This window comes from Solanum tuberosum, unplaced genomic scaffold, assembly GCF_000226075.1.
Source record: "Solanum tuberosum cultivar DM 1-3 516 R44 unplaced genomic scaffold, SolTub_3.0 scf00083, whole genome shotgun sequence".
In the NCBI taxonomy this organism is placed as follows: domain Eukaryota; kingdom Viridiplantae; phylum Streptophyta; class Magnoliopsida; order Solanales; family Solanaceae; genus Solanum; species Solanum tuberosum.
This window is the reverse complement of record NW_006239015.1, coordinates 1,422,096-1,436,462: the sequence shown is the minus strand read 5'-3', so window position 1 is coordinate 1,436,462 and position 14,367 is coordinate 1,422,096. Positions and strand designations below refer to the sequence as shown.

At 33.0% G+C, this 14,367-nt stretch overlaps 2 protein-coding genes across 2 annotated transcripts; one reads left to right on the top strand and one right to left on the bottom strand.

Annotated features, from left to right (window-relative positions):
• Positions 1 to 627: 627 nt before the first annotated feature.
• LOC102596539 (multiple organellar RNA editing factor 1, mitochondrial-like) lies at positions 628 to 4,543 on the top strand. The gene is made up of 5 exons (XM_006347080.2): positions 628 to 1,106; positions 1,777 to 1,874; positions 1,960 to 2,025; positions 2,137 to 2,987; positions 4,253 to 4,543. Exons 1-5 carry the CDS (start codon positions 721 to 723, stop codon positions 4,262 to 4,264), a joined length of 1,413 nt encoding a protein of 470 aa, XP_006347142.1. The 5' UTR covers positions 628 to 720; the 3' UTR covers positions 4,265 to 4,543.
• Positions 4,544 to 6,171: 1,628 nt separating this feature from the next.
• LOC102596209 (vacuolar protein 8) lies at positions 6,172 to 8,268 on the bottom strand. Its single transcript, XM_006347079.2, has one exon. The coding sequence runs from the start codon at positions 8,025 to 8,027 to the stop codon at positions 6,297 to 6,299; it is 1,731 nt and encodes a 576-aa protein (XP_006347141.1). The 5' UTR covers positions 8,028 to 8,268; the 3' UTR covers positions 6,172 to 6,296.
• Between the last annotated feature and the right edge of the window lie 6,099 nt (positions 8,269 to 14,367).

Below are 14,367 nucleotides of genomic sequence, written 5' to 3'. Positions count from 1 at the left end.
GAGAGTGGCGAGCGAGATTCGCTGGGGAGAGAGGCAAATGACAAGTGTTTGCTACGTATTACAATTAAATGAAACTATGATTATAACATTTAATTTGAATTAATAGTTTGCTATTTTATACATAAAGCGAGAAAGACAAAAGAGAACTGGTAGGGGAGGGTCTGTATTTGTATAATAATAAGTGTATATGACGAAAATATATATATTTGTATTTATATTTGTATATACAAACACAAATGCAATTTATACATTTGTGTTTGTATAAAGTGAAACTGACTAGGGAGAGTGGCGAGCGAGATTCGCTGGGGAGAGAGGCAAATGACAAGTGTTTGCTACGTATTACAATTAAATGAAACTATGATTATAACATTTAATTTGAATTAATAGTTTGCTATTTTATACAATTTTCCCAAAATTTAACTATGCTTGATTGAAGAGAAAAGAAAACTTATTGGGCTAAACTGGGCCTTAATTTTGGGCTAGTAATGTTTTGCTCTGTTGTGCTTAAATTTGTTTTTTTTGGCCCAGAAACACAAAGCTGGAAAATAACGAGGATCAAATTTTCCCAGAATTAAACCGGCAAATCTCGAAATGACAATCCTATCCTTTTCTTTTTTCTTTCTATTCCCTAATTCAATTCTAAAACCCTAAACCCTAGTTCAGAGTCAACTTCCTCATTTCATTCTCTTCTCCGTCGGCAACCACCCATATCCACCGGCGATGGCGCTGTATACTTCTCGTCTCCGGCGGGCTCTCCCTCTTTCCTCTTCCATTTTCGCTCAAACATTCCATCAACCAAATCTCATTTCTCCAATTGCATCACTCTCCCAAAGTTCGTCTACCCAAAGCAATTTGTCTAAGTTTAACCGCTTTGATTTTCCGTCCCAATCGAGACTATTTAGGTCTTCTACAATTTCGCTGTCCTCGAGGTCTCGATCATTTGACCGGAACCCAGCTGATGATGAAATAGGTCCCGACACAATCCTCTTCGAAGGATGCGATTATGAACATTGGCTAATTGTAATTGATTTTCCTAAAGATACTCAACTTACGAGGGAAGAGATGATTGAGACTTATGTGCAGACTGCTGCGAAGGTCTTCGGGAGGTAATTTCTATTACATTTCCCGTCTTTAACATTCTACGCATTGATATTTTATATGTTCTTCCCATTGAAGAAGGAAAGGGAGATACTGACATGGTATATAAGTGGGTAAGAAAGCTGCAATTAATGAATGTAGTTATAAGCTCTTTGGTGAGCTGAGCTCGCCTGTTTGATAAGATTAAAATTGGCTTCAAAGTGCAAATATATTGTATATATTTGGTCGTTTTCTATGATAATTAGTTGGCGCTGATGTCAGTTGTTAATATGTACTCACTAGGAAAGCAGAAAAAGTATCACCCCAAATCATTTCTCTGATGCAAAATAGAACTTGGACGCTTTGAGTTTAAGCTTATGGTGGATATAGGTACTATATAGTAGCTCTAAGTTGGTGTATATTTGATTCTGGCGCAATCTTTGGATCTTTCCTATTATTTCTTGCATGGAAGTCTAGCATTATTGCGTGTTCCAGATGTTTTCTTCTTATATATTCTTCTGCGAACTGCCAAGTGGTGTGATTTTGTGTCATCTACTGATAGGATAAATTATCTCTCTGTCTTGTCACCTATACTTTTACAACTTAATATGCAGCTGATATAGAATCAAGAGTGAGCTTCCTTTCATTGACCTAAGACTTTGTTGCTTTGTGGCCTTTGTATTGTTTAACTAATTGCAGTGTGGAAGAGGCTAAGAAAAAGATTTATGCCTTAAGCACAACAACTTACCGCGGTTTTCAGGTCTTGTGTTCAGAGGACACATCGAAGAAGTTTGAAGGTGGGTGTATATTATGTTGTATTTTTCTTTCTGAGCAATGATAAATGTATTGTTGGTCTGATATAGAGGTTGTCTCTGCTATCAGGTCTCCCAGGAGTTGTGTTTGTACTGCCTGATTCCTATATTGATCCAGTAAACAAGGAATATGGAGGTCTGAATGTTATTTTTTATTAGCATTTCAAAACTATGATTATGCTCTATATGTTATAAACTTGAATTTTGTTGTGGTTTCCTCCTGCATCTATCGTGCTATTAACATCAGGTGACAAGTATAATAATGGGGAAATCATTGAGAGACCACCTCCTCCACAGTTTCAAAGACAAGGTAGCAAGCCTCGAAGAGGCCCACAGTATCAACAAGGCAATTATCGCCCATCTCAGAGTCCTCCTCAGCAGAACTTTGGGCCAGCACAGGGTCATCCACCACAGCAGAATTATGGTGCAGCACAGGGTCCTCCACCACAGCAGAATTATGACGCGCCGCAGGGTCCTCCACCCCAGCAGAACTATGGCCCACCAAGGTATCCTCCACCGCAGCAGAACTATGGCTCACAACAGTATGCTCCGCCACCTCAACAGAACTACAGACAACCACAGGGTCCTTCTCCACAGCAGAATTATGAGCGGCCACAGAATCCTCAGCCAAACCAGAGTTACAGTGCACCTCAGAATGTTCCTTCTCAATGGAATCATGGCCGTCAGCAAAGTTTTGCACCTCAACAGAGCTATGGGCCTCAAGGGGCTGGGGATCATAGGGGTCCTGCACCTCCTGATAGCAACCTAGATGGATGGGATAATTCCCAGGTTGAATGGCAAAATTCAAGACATCTACAAAGAGATCAAGGAAATTGTTTTCCTCAAAGAGACCAGAGAGGTGGTGCACCTCCAGAGCAAGGAGGCTTCGGAGGAGTTCAACATTATGGCTCTCAACAAGGTGGAAGTTCTGGACAACAAACCTTTGGAGGTCAACCACTGAGATATGGCCCCACATTTGGGCGGAACAATCCAAGGCCAGGAGGAAATCAGAATTTCCCACCGATGGAGCAGCAGGGCAACATGCAAGGGGGGGAGCAGAGGACTTATGAATCTAGTGGTACAATGGGAACGGATCAAGTAAGTTGTTGCTTCCCTCCCCTCTTATGCGTTATTTTGCTGTTTATTTCTCTGTGAATGACATGATATGATGTATTTGTATTTAAGAGGGAGATAACTTAGAATATCCTCCCTCCAATTGTCTGCTTTCAACCATTACAACCTTTTAACTGTGTGTGTCTTATTACTTAAAGTTGCTCGGACTTGGGTTTGGGTGTCCGATACGGGTGTGGATTTAGAAACAATTTTTTTTTAAAGCGGACTTCTTTTGTTTTGTGTGTGGAGGGGGAATTTTTATGTATTTTTCCTATTTAAAATAACCAGAAAAGGTAATATCTATTATTTTATGAGTGGTTCGTGCCTACCACTTACTCAGGTATTGTGGTTTTTGTCTTGTAAGGAGGTTAAAGAAGTGTTGTGGACAAGAGGGATTTAATAGGACCCCCACATAGTTGAGGGTTCTAATGGGTGAAAACAGACTACTTTGGGGGAAGGGGATTTATGTATTTTCCCTGTTTAAAACCACCAAAAAAAAGGTAATATCTGTCAGATTTTTTGAAGGTTGATCAGAAAACAATGAGTTCCCAAACCAAAAAACTATTTTGCTGGTTCTCTATAATAGTAATGTCAACCATTTGAAAATTCAAATTTGAGTTACTAAAGACATTCGGAAGACGAAGTATTAATGAGATATATGTATGAAAGACTCAGTTTCAGAAAAAGAAGAGAAGAGAATGATATATATATGAAAGACATATTCTGACCATAGATATAACAACTTAGATTGCTGATTCCTTTTTAGTTATTAAAAAAAAAGTTGTTTCGGGTTTTCTCTTGCCAATATGAATTCCTATGTTTGAAGTTCATCAAGGTATTGAATGATCCTAAAAGGGAACTGAACTGGTAGTTTGACCAGCCAAAAGTTTGTCGTACCATCAAAGTTATTCATTTTGGAGTACTTTTGTACATTCAATGGATCTAGCTTTTGGAACTGGAATTAATTAGGCTAACCGGAAGGAGGAGGTCATACAAATCTTCTTGATCAAAAAAAAAAAAAATCGAAACTAAAGCACCAAAGTGATTGGCCATACACCCTAGAATTCTCTATTGGAATTTTTTTTATTAGTAGAGATTTTTAAAATTGTTGGAATGCTCTGTTCTACATTCTGTAACAACTTGGTGACAGAATTTCAATGCTTGCAATATCAACCTCTGCAATTTATTCAAATGAGTCAACTTGCTATCTCTCCATTTGTTCAACACTTATTCTCTGTTAACGTCTGCAGGAGAGATACTGAAGATATGGTGCAGTATCATGACGTACTGAGAAATGATTGTCAATTAGCTTTTAACTAGCTAAAGGTGATGGTTATTGTCTGAATAATTGAGAAATGATCATGATCACTTCCTCAACAATCACCAAGAAACTTGGACTGAGAATATTGTTGTGGTAAATAGTTTATCGATGTCTTAGTATGGTTATGGAAATGGTGCTTTGTGAATGATAACATGGAGAGACTTAGGTGTAAAGCAAGCATCCGGTATCTGTTTCTTTGTGTGTAAGGAAGAAGGTTTGTAATGCCTTTCAGTCTTTGCTTAATTTTGTTATCTTAGCTAAGTTAGCAGCTGGAATTGCAAGAAAATGTAACAAAACATATCTAAGTTTTATTACCTTTTCTCAAAACTACGTTTTATGCGGTATCTGTGGGGACGGTCCCCTTAATATCTTTATTAGAATTCAAACATTACTTTTTGGTTCAAAAACTGATCTACTTGGGTATTTGATAATGAGATTGAAGGCTTACCTAGTTGGGCTAAGACAGGTTCAAGGCCTTGATTTTGGGCTAGAAATGTTTTGCTGTTTTCTCCTCTTTTGATGTATCGACTACTTTTTACCAATTGTCAGAATTCAGAATTTCACAGTGCTCAGTGTGGACCATGTGGTCCAACTTGTCTCTGTCTGGATTGCTAACTCTTACTGATATTTGGTTATGTTGATGACATAAAGCCCAATTTTAAAAGCCTGACATTTTGTGGTCCAATTCTTCTTCATAAGAAATCATGTTTTTTAAAGTACAAGCATACTACCTTCCCCTGCAAATTGCAATAAGCCCACCTACCCTGAGGGGTGTAAGAGAAAAAAGGTACACATCGTAAATGGATACAACACATATCATGAATCTTGGGTGAATTTTGACACTACTTTTTATGTAACAAAGCATTCTTAGGATTGATTAAACCATTTACAACTAAAAGTGAATTCTTCAAGGTCGTGTCCTTTTAAGCGGTTTCATGTTCATACTGCATGTTCATGTCCTTTTAAGCGGTTTCATGTTCATACTGATGATCACTCTACACCGTTAAATGTATGTTGGTCGCTTGATCTCTCATCTACTCTTAAAATTGTACTATATTGAATCCACTGCTAGTTATCGGGGATTGAGTAGTAAGGCCATGATCCACAGTGGCAACTAACCATAGACTTGCAGCTACATGGAAAATGTAATATTTGAGAGTTAAGACGAGTTTCATTTTTTTCTTACTTGAAATTGTAAAAATAAAAAATATTTACACGATGAGATAACATTAGACACAAACAGCATATAATATTTCTTCCGAGTATAAGTTGATAAACTGAAATTAAGCTAGGTTAGATGTTAAAGTCGATCCAAGTACCTTAAGGGGCCATTTAGTTGGTGAACAAGTTACATTGAAATTTGATTGGGATAAACTTTTATTTCTAATCCTGAAATCAAAAGTTCAACCAAATGTCGGATAGAATAATCTCATCTATTATTTCAAAATTGTTAAATTATGTGTGTAATGAAAGTCATAGTGGTCCTAAGCTCATTTGTATCTACACATTTGATCACATCTACAAGGGATAGCCATCATGTAAGTGTGTTGGCTATGTCAAATTCATTAATATAAAACCAATGCAATAAGAAAAGGACAAGAAAATACAGAGAGGGCCATATTCATCCATCACTTTCTACTCTGAGCTCCTTGGAAGACTAAGACAAAAATATTGATGTCTACTCATCAATTGCCCATAGCTAAATTCATGCCTTCACCCATGTGCATCTTAATAACACAAAACAAAATGATAAGTAATACATTTGAAAAGATTAGAATAAGATGTGTAATATTCAGTAATTTTATTTTTTTTATTATATGACTAGAAGCTAAAAAGGGCAAAAGGGGATGTTCTAAAAGCTCTTTCTTAACAATAAAGTACATTTATCTTGGTTTATATTACATAAGATCTCCTTTCTGTTTTTTTGGTTTTGGTAAAATATTTAAGCATAAGACAAAATTGAATTACATTGATTATGAATGCCAGATTCCACTGAGAATGCTTCTGAATCTATTGGAAGACAATTTTCTGACAATCTTTTTTGCATCTGAAACTTCAGCCTCAGCTAACTTCTCAATGTTTATCAGATACCCTGAGTTTGCAATTTTCTTTCTGGCACTATTGCAACTTGTTAATGACATGAGTATAGAAAGCAACAGCTTTTTGTTGCCAAAATTTGCCAGTTCTGGATCAAGCATTTGCAGCAGCAAACCAACATTTTCATCATTCTGTCCAAATCTCTTTTGGTTTCTTGGTACAATCACCATACTTGATAGTGTTTCAGCTGCCATTTCTCTAACCTCAAATGACTTTGAATCAAGAAACTTCACCAACTCAGGCATAAATCCAGCATCCCCCATTAGTTTCTTGGCTTCATCTGATGTTCCACATAGCCAAAATGCTGCCTTTAAGGCTAATTCTTGAAGAGAACCATCTCCGTGTCGAAGAAAATACAGAATGTGATCCATAAATCCATAACTCAACAGGATGTTCACTGAATTTACTGATGTAAAACACAGATTCACAATCCCTCTTAAGGACATTTCCCTTGCTTTAGATGAAGACGATGATTTCGGATCCAAAACACGAGCTAAAGCTCTTATTCCACCTTCCTTCATGATCATCTGCCTAGTTGATTCATCCCCAGAAGCCATAGTTTGTAGAAAATCAATTGAACTAATTTGTGTAACCTCATCTTTACACCTTGCAAGCTTGATAAATACTGAAACTGCACCTTCCTCAATCATAAACCTCTTGATTTCTTCAACCCCAACAAGATTTTTCAACACTCCACAAACTGAACTAACCAAAGAATCACCCTCTATACATATCTTCAACAAAACAGTAACCCCACCATGAGCTGAAATTGACCATGCATTATCTGAGTTCTCTGTGAGCTTTTGCAAACACCTAGTGGCAAATTCTTTACTCAACCCAATCCCACACTCTAAAACTCTAATCAAAGGGGAAATTATTCCAGCAGAAATTAAACAACTTCTAAAAGATTGAAACCCTGCTATTATAGATAATGTCTTAGCTGCTTCTTCTTGAAGATTATCTTCTTGCAAATCAAGAAAACTCACTAACACAGAAACAAGATTATCAATTTCAATTGCAACTTTAACATACCTATCATCTTCTTGAATAATTTCATTCAAAGCAATCAACCCTTGTTTCTTCATCTCTGAAGACCCAATCTTGACCCTTGACAACAAATCCCTAATATAGAACTTGATATCATCACGAGAAGCTCCAAGATTGGGCTTTGGAACAATAATGGCAGAGATTTGAGTAAGCAAACCAAGAGAGTAAATCTCAGAAATACTCCTTATATGATTGTCTAATTTTGTAGAAACTATATCAAGATCACTCTGCATCAGCAGTTTCCCACTATAAGAAAACTCAACACAATGCCGAGAAAGTTCATGGCAGTTCTTGAGGGTAGCTGTAATGGCCTGAAGGGAGCTGCAGAGTGGAGGGTAGTTTTCTGTGGAGTCACAATTCTCAATGGCAGATAAACTCGAAAGAAGCTCTTCAAGCTTGTTTCGTATCGATTGCCATTTCACAGGGAAAACTTTGATTGAATAAGAAAGAGATATAAGTGAAGAGATGAACTCAATAACTCGCCGGATTCTTGATTTTCCGGCGGATGACCCAATTGGATTTTCTGCATTTTCCGGTTGAGTAAACATGTCGCTTTTCATTGGACTTGCCTGAATTCCATTCTCCGGCGAGATGGGGTCGGAAAAGTGAAGATTCCGGCGAATTAGTTAGAGATTTTGGGATGAAAAAAAACCCAGAAAATTCAATAATATTATCAAAGAAGAGAAAGAATAGCTCTAGCTATATTCATTGCTTATCTTCAGTTCATTGTACAGAACTTGTGAACGAAGAAATTGACAAAAATACCCTTGCTAACTTTATAACAGGGATTAATTAGTATGAGGTTATAGGGGTATTTATGGTATTTTCTTGTCTTGTTAGTTGGGAGATGAAATAAATTTAGTAAGGATAAGAGCATTGTTAGGGCAACTGCTTTGGACTCTTGAAACTTAGATATGTCCAAATTTTATACTCAAAAAGGATACCATACATTTAAAAAAGAAAAAAGAAAAGTGATGGAATTACTACAAATAAAATTGATATATTTTATTTTACAATTTTTTTTTAAAAAAAAACTAGGTTGATTGAGTGTTAAAGAAAATCATAAGAAATACTATATCTTATTTAATTCACAGGTAGAGAATATAAGAATTATGTGAAAAAAGCAGTGTATCAGAAGTTTTATTCATCATATACCAATCATTTCAAAACTATGCAGAATCTTTCTATATTAATACTCTTTCCGTTCTAAAATACTTGTCATATAATATATCTATGTATATATTATATCAATATTTTTTTTTTTGTATACACACGTGAATAACACATTTATATGTATAACATAATAGGGTATACTTAAGTTCAATTAATCAAGTAGAGGGTATTTTAACTGAAGGTTGTCATTTGTCAATAGTTCAGGATGAAATTAATAATTCTCGCTAAATTTAAATGTGTTTTCAATACTTCTCTTTTTCGAAACGAAAGTGACTATTATGTGTTCATTGAATTTATCAGTAGACAGCACTAGATTTTCTTTTTATACTTGTACAACAAAAGTCCTTTATTTAGGGGAATTAAAGAGGAAAGTTTAAATACGCTCTAGTTGCAAAAATATGGACACAACATTTATTAGGCTGCAAGGATTACGACAAAAGAATTAAACATTAACGATTTATTGCAATTTATTCTATATAATTTTTTTTTATTCGATGCCCAATATTCATTTTGATGTTTTAATTCTAATCCAGATTAGTGGGGGACAACATTCAAAAGCAAGGAGTTCATATTGCTCAACAATTTTACTTATCATGCATGTATATTACAAGTCAAAAATAATATAATTCATGATAATAAAATACAAAGATTATTGAATTCACCCCGAATGAATCCCCTTAATAAAGTCTCGGCCTCTCGGGCTCCTTTATTATACTGATTAGGATTCGTGCCATATTAGGTCTGAAAAACACCACCTAACATGATTTTTTTCCACTCAAAACATCTGATTAAGAATGAAGAAATGATATCGGTTTATATTCCTTATTTATCATGAAATAGTTAGATCCACAAGGGATCAAACTTGTGATGTTTTTTTGTTTGTTATGTATTGTTGCTTTTGCTTGTAGTTATCTACTATTTTGCTCTCGTATACAGTTGCTACATGCTTCTACTTTAATATCAACAACCCTAGATGGAACATGAGACCCATATTACAACTCAATGTACCTATTCTTAAAATCACATTTAATTAAAAGAAAACTATACAAAATTATTTCAAGAAAAATCGTAACAAAAATAATTTTCTCAAGTCTTTTTTTTTCTTCATTTTTTCTTTAATTCAGTTTGTATAGTAAATAATTAAGGGAAATTATTTAAGGATAAGGAGTGTATGAAAAGTTTCGATTAATCTTTTAGCAATAAAAAATAGAAGATTATATATTGGAATTTTCTCAAGTAAGTGCTTCATATAATGTATCGATAGACAGCTAGCATTCACACTTTCTTAACACCTTTTTTTTTTTTTTGGGTGAAAGGAAAAGGTCCTTTTGGGGAAAAGCTCTAATTGGCAAAATGGGGACAACGTAAATTTGGCTTCAAGGATTTGGACAAGTCATGAGTTAAATTTCTTGAAGACTTTGTGTACATGATCTTATTGATCCTATATTTTGTGAAGGTATATGATGTTTTCGATAAACCATTGACTCAAGTAAAATATATATTAAAAATGATTATGTAACATATATAGTAGCAAAGAAGTCATGTCGAAAACATATAATAAGAGAACATAAACAACAACCGATAATACGATGACTGAAGCAAGGAAAACAACAAGTAATACTAAAGTCAAAGAAAAATATAATAGGAGAGTACTAATTATAACAATACTGAAAAGGAAACTAGCTAAGACAATGTTCGGTTTTTAAATGTTTCTTTTAACTATTAGAAACATTTTAAAACTCTTCAAATAAGTAGATATGACATAAAACATATTCAAGAACATAACCTTAGATCACAATATATACAGGAAATTAAAAAAAGTAAAGGCCAACCTACCTACATTTGGATTTTGTGTTATGAATCCAAAGTTAAAAGTATATAGTGACATACATATAATTATTAGTAAAGAAAGAGGAAATTACATACTATAGGATCTGACATTTGACAGAGCAATGAAATAATTTTGATACTAAATAATAAAACCAGAACTTGTAATTATGGATTAATGAATATTAGGTGGCAAACAGATATTAAAAAAAGGGGAAAAACCTAGTGTAGCTTTCAATAATAAGAGCTTTGGCATTAATAGAGATGACAAAAATGCAATTAGCCCCACCATGCATGTGAACCCCTTATACTAATTATTACTCATTCCCAACTCTTTAGGCTTGTTGTCACCCTTTTCACTTAATAAAATTACATTACTCTTTTTGATATTAGATTGGATGGTGAGATGACCTTAACCACCAATCCAAAAGCTGCTACTCACTAAATATAATTTTTTTTAAAAATATTCATGATTTAATTCGATTTATTTAGATTTGCGTCAAACAAATCTGTCATTATAACCCTATAACAGTAAATCACTTTTTTTTGAAGAGTTTTCCATTTTTAAAATTCGAGCTCAAAACAGCTGATTAAAGAGAGATTTATCATTCCATTATGCTCTTTAGAGGTCCATTTTCTTTTTAAAAAATCCCTTGCAAAAGAAAAATTATATTGATCACTTAGTATTTGGAAATTCTGTCACATAAAAAATCATCATATTGAAACTAACGCTTATTAGTTTACCATAGGTAGATATAAAGTTGAGATGAGCTGATAACAGATTATGAAATGACGTGTGTCATATATTTATGAATTATTGTAATTATTGATAACAGATTATGAAATGACGCATGACATATATTTATGAATTATTGTAATTATCGGATATGAATTGAAAAAAAGTACTTCAAAAATATAAATATATCAGCTTTATTTGGTCATTATACGGATCAAAATAACTAGGAGTAATTCATACTTTTTGTGTTGCATTTTATGCGATAAAATTCGAATTTCAAAAATCAAACAACTTAATTTTGATAGTGAATTTAGGCATAAAATTTACATATTTAAAATTAGGGATAAAGGTCTGAAAAATACCCTAACTTTGATTGGATTTGTTGTTGCGATACTAAACTTTCATAAGGACCTATTACCTCCCTAGACTATTTAATACCGTATTTTAAACATATATATTTGCCCACGTGGACATAAAAAATAATACAAAATTATAAATAGTAATGTGTCCACGTGGGCACATATATACCTTTAAAATACACTATTAAATAGTTCAGGGGGTAAAAAATACGGTATTAAATAGTCTAGGGAGGTAATAGGTCCTTATGAAAGTTTAGTATCGCAACAGCAAATCCGACCAAAGTTGAGATATTTTTCAGACCCTTATCCTTTAAAACTACATAAAAAGTTTTATAAATAACAATAATTGATAATTCAAAATATTTTTAAAAATATAAAAGAATTACTATTAAAGAAAGACTTACTTAAATCTTGAAATTCGAAGGTGCCACATAAATTGACACACGTGGAGAGTTTGTAATTTCTTCGTGCATGTCTAAATGGAGAAATAGCAGAATTTATCCTAGAATTTGGTGGGAAAATGGCACTAGCATGCTAACTCATCATAGAGTTAATTAAAAGTAATTTATATATATCAACAAAAATAAGTACTATAAACTTTCATAAGATGACAAATTACAAACAAATAAAAACTTTAAAGTACCTTTTAATATGATTAGATGCCTATGTATTTCAAACATTATCTTAATCACTATATGACAAAAATAGCCATTATTCTGTTGGTCACATAAATGCTAGAAAATTGCATAAATTTTCTAATAAAGTCTTTTAGTGGAACACCGTCCTTAGTTTTTTATTTTACAAAAATAAATTGTAATTTTCTTTGTTAATTGGAGAAGTTGCCAGCGTGCGAATATTTAGCCTGTTAATCTGAAAAAGTTTTGTTGCTTCCAACTAATTTCAACCATATTATTTTTAATTATCATCACATACAAATAACCTAATCAAGAATTATTTGCATGCCACTTATAAAAAAATAAATTAAAAAATACTAGCTACTTCTAAGCCTATGGAGTTTTCTAGAACATTGATATAAGTTTTTTTGCAACAACAATATATATATAAAAAAATACTTACATGCATGATTATCAAATCACTAAAAAGAACAAGCAACTAATATCATATTATAACATTAACCGTAACCTGAATCGTAAAGAATTATTACGTTATCAATGTATATATCATAAATCTTTCCGAATTTGCCAAAATATGAATTTTCATTTATCCCAAGCTATTCTCATGAGGTATAGAATTATACTTCTCCAATATGGATATATGAGATGAGTTTAAGTAATTATATATATGTCGTAACTAATAATTTTATGTGTTTTATAGCAAGAAATATGTCTTATGTTTTAAAATTTCAAAATTCTATATTTGGATAGTGTAAAAAATGTGTAACACTGTATATAGTTGCATAACGAACAGTGTAATATGTGATGTGGTGCTAACTTAATGCTCATGAAATGTTAGGTAGAAAAGGACATAAATGATATATATTTGTATGAGGAAATGTGAGTGATTAATTACCAAATCTATGGTGAATTAATTAATAGATAGTTATATACCCTCTTTTTGACTTTGAGTGAGGAGGAAGTCAAATGAACCAAAAGGCCTACACAAAATCAAATTATATATACCTTTGCTTTGAAGAGAAAAGCCACATACACACACCAATATAAAGTGCATATCCACTTCAATGAACCATAATCCCTCTAGTACAATAATAATGCTTAGCACAATAAAATTACACTTTGGAAAAAGTAAATTGAAGTTACAGTATGATTGTCTAATTGATTGGTTATAAGTTATATACGTGGACAATGTAAATTTTTTTCAGTATTAATATAAATAATTGGTTAGTTACTATATTTACTAGGATACCAGTTAATGCTTATTTCATAGAGGGTAATTTACTTATAATCATCTTATAAATGATCTAATTGTGTAAATATTTTTTATATCAACAGTGCATATATAGATCTTAACTGATATATATATATATATATATATTGTATAGGATTAATGGGTAAGTGAACAGAGATTCAGTTTAGTGAAGACAAAAGTCATAGATATATCATATATCAATGAAAATAGAAAGGCCAACAAATTACAAGATATATATGCAACTTGTAGTTGAGGATTAGTTGGTTCATATCCCTTGATATGGACTGCTCTATATAAATTAAAATTTTGTTTCATCACATCAATGCATCCTCAATGAAAAATATTTATCTAGAAAATAAATATTTTTAAAAAAAATTTATTTTTTAGTGTTTGATAAACAAACAGAATTGTTATATAAAAATATTTATGTATAATATAAATACGAGGATTGGCCGGTTGAGTGTGGGGTGCAACGATTGGGGGTACTATTGGGAGATGGGTGGAAAAAATGAACGTGGAATATCATTCATTGAACTTATTTTCCATAGTATTATTATGGAAGTCATTTTTATAATTTTTAAGACATTTGATTTTCTTGAAGAAAAATATTTTTAAAATTAAATACACACTTCACTAAAAATGATTTTTAGAAAGGTTTTAACACTCTTTGTTAATGTGCATATTTATTGCCGCTAAAAACTATTTTTGTTGTAGTGACACCGTACCAAATACTCCCAATTGGTACATTTTACTTGGACCTTTTTTTTTGTTTTCCGCTCGGTCTTCAGAGTCCATATTGGAACCCTGACTAAATTTATATCGCGCACTGCAAGACCCATTTTGGGTGACGCTCCAAACAAGATTTTCTCTATATTCAAGGCTTGAACGCGAAACCTCTGATTAAGAGTAAAACAGTTC

Excerpts from the sequence above, each read along its gene's own strand:
- LOC102596209 (XM_006347079.2), bottom strand. The coding sequence starts at position 8,027 with ATGAAAAGCGACATGTTTACTCAACCGGAAAATGCAGAAAATCCAATT.
- LOC102596539 (XM_006347080.2), top strand. The coding sequence starts at position 721 with ATGGCGCTGTATACTTCTCGTCTCCGGCGGGCTCTCCCTCTTTCCTCT. Across the intron at positions 1,107-1,776 it reads GCTGCGAAGGTCTTCGGGAG|TGTGGAAGAGGCTAAGAAAA; the intron begins GTAATTTCTATT and ends AACTAATTGCAG. Across the intron at positions 2,026-2,136 it reads AGTAAACAAGGAATATGGAG|GTGACAAGTATAATAATGGG; the intron begins GTCTGAATGTTA and ends TATTAACATCAG.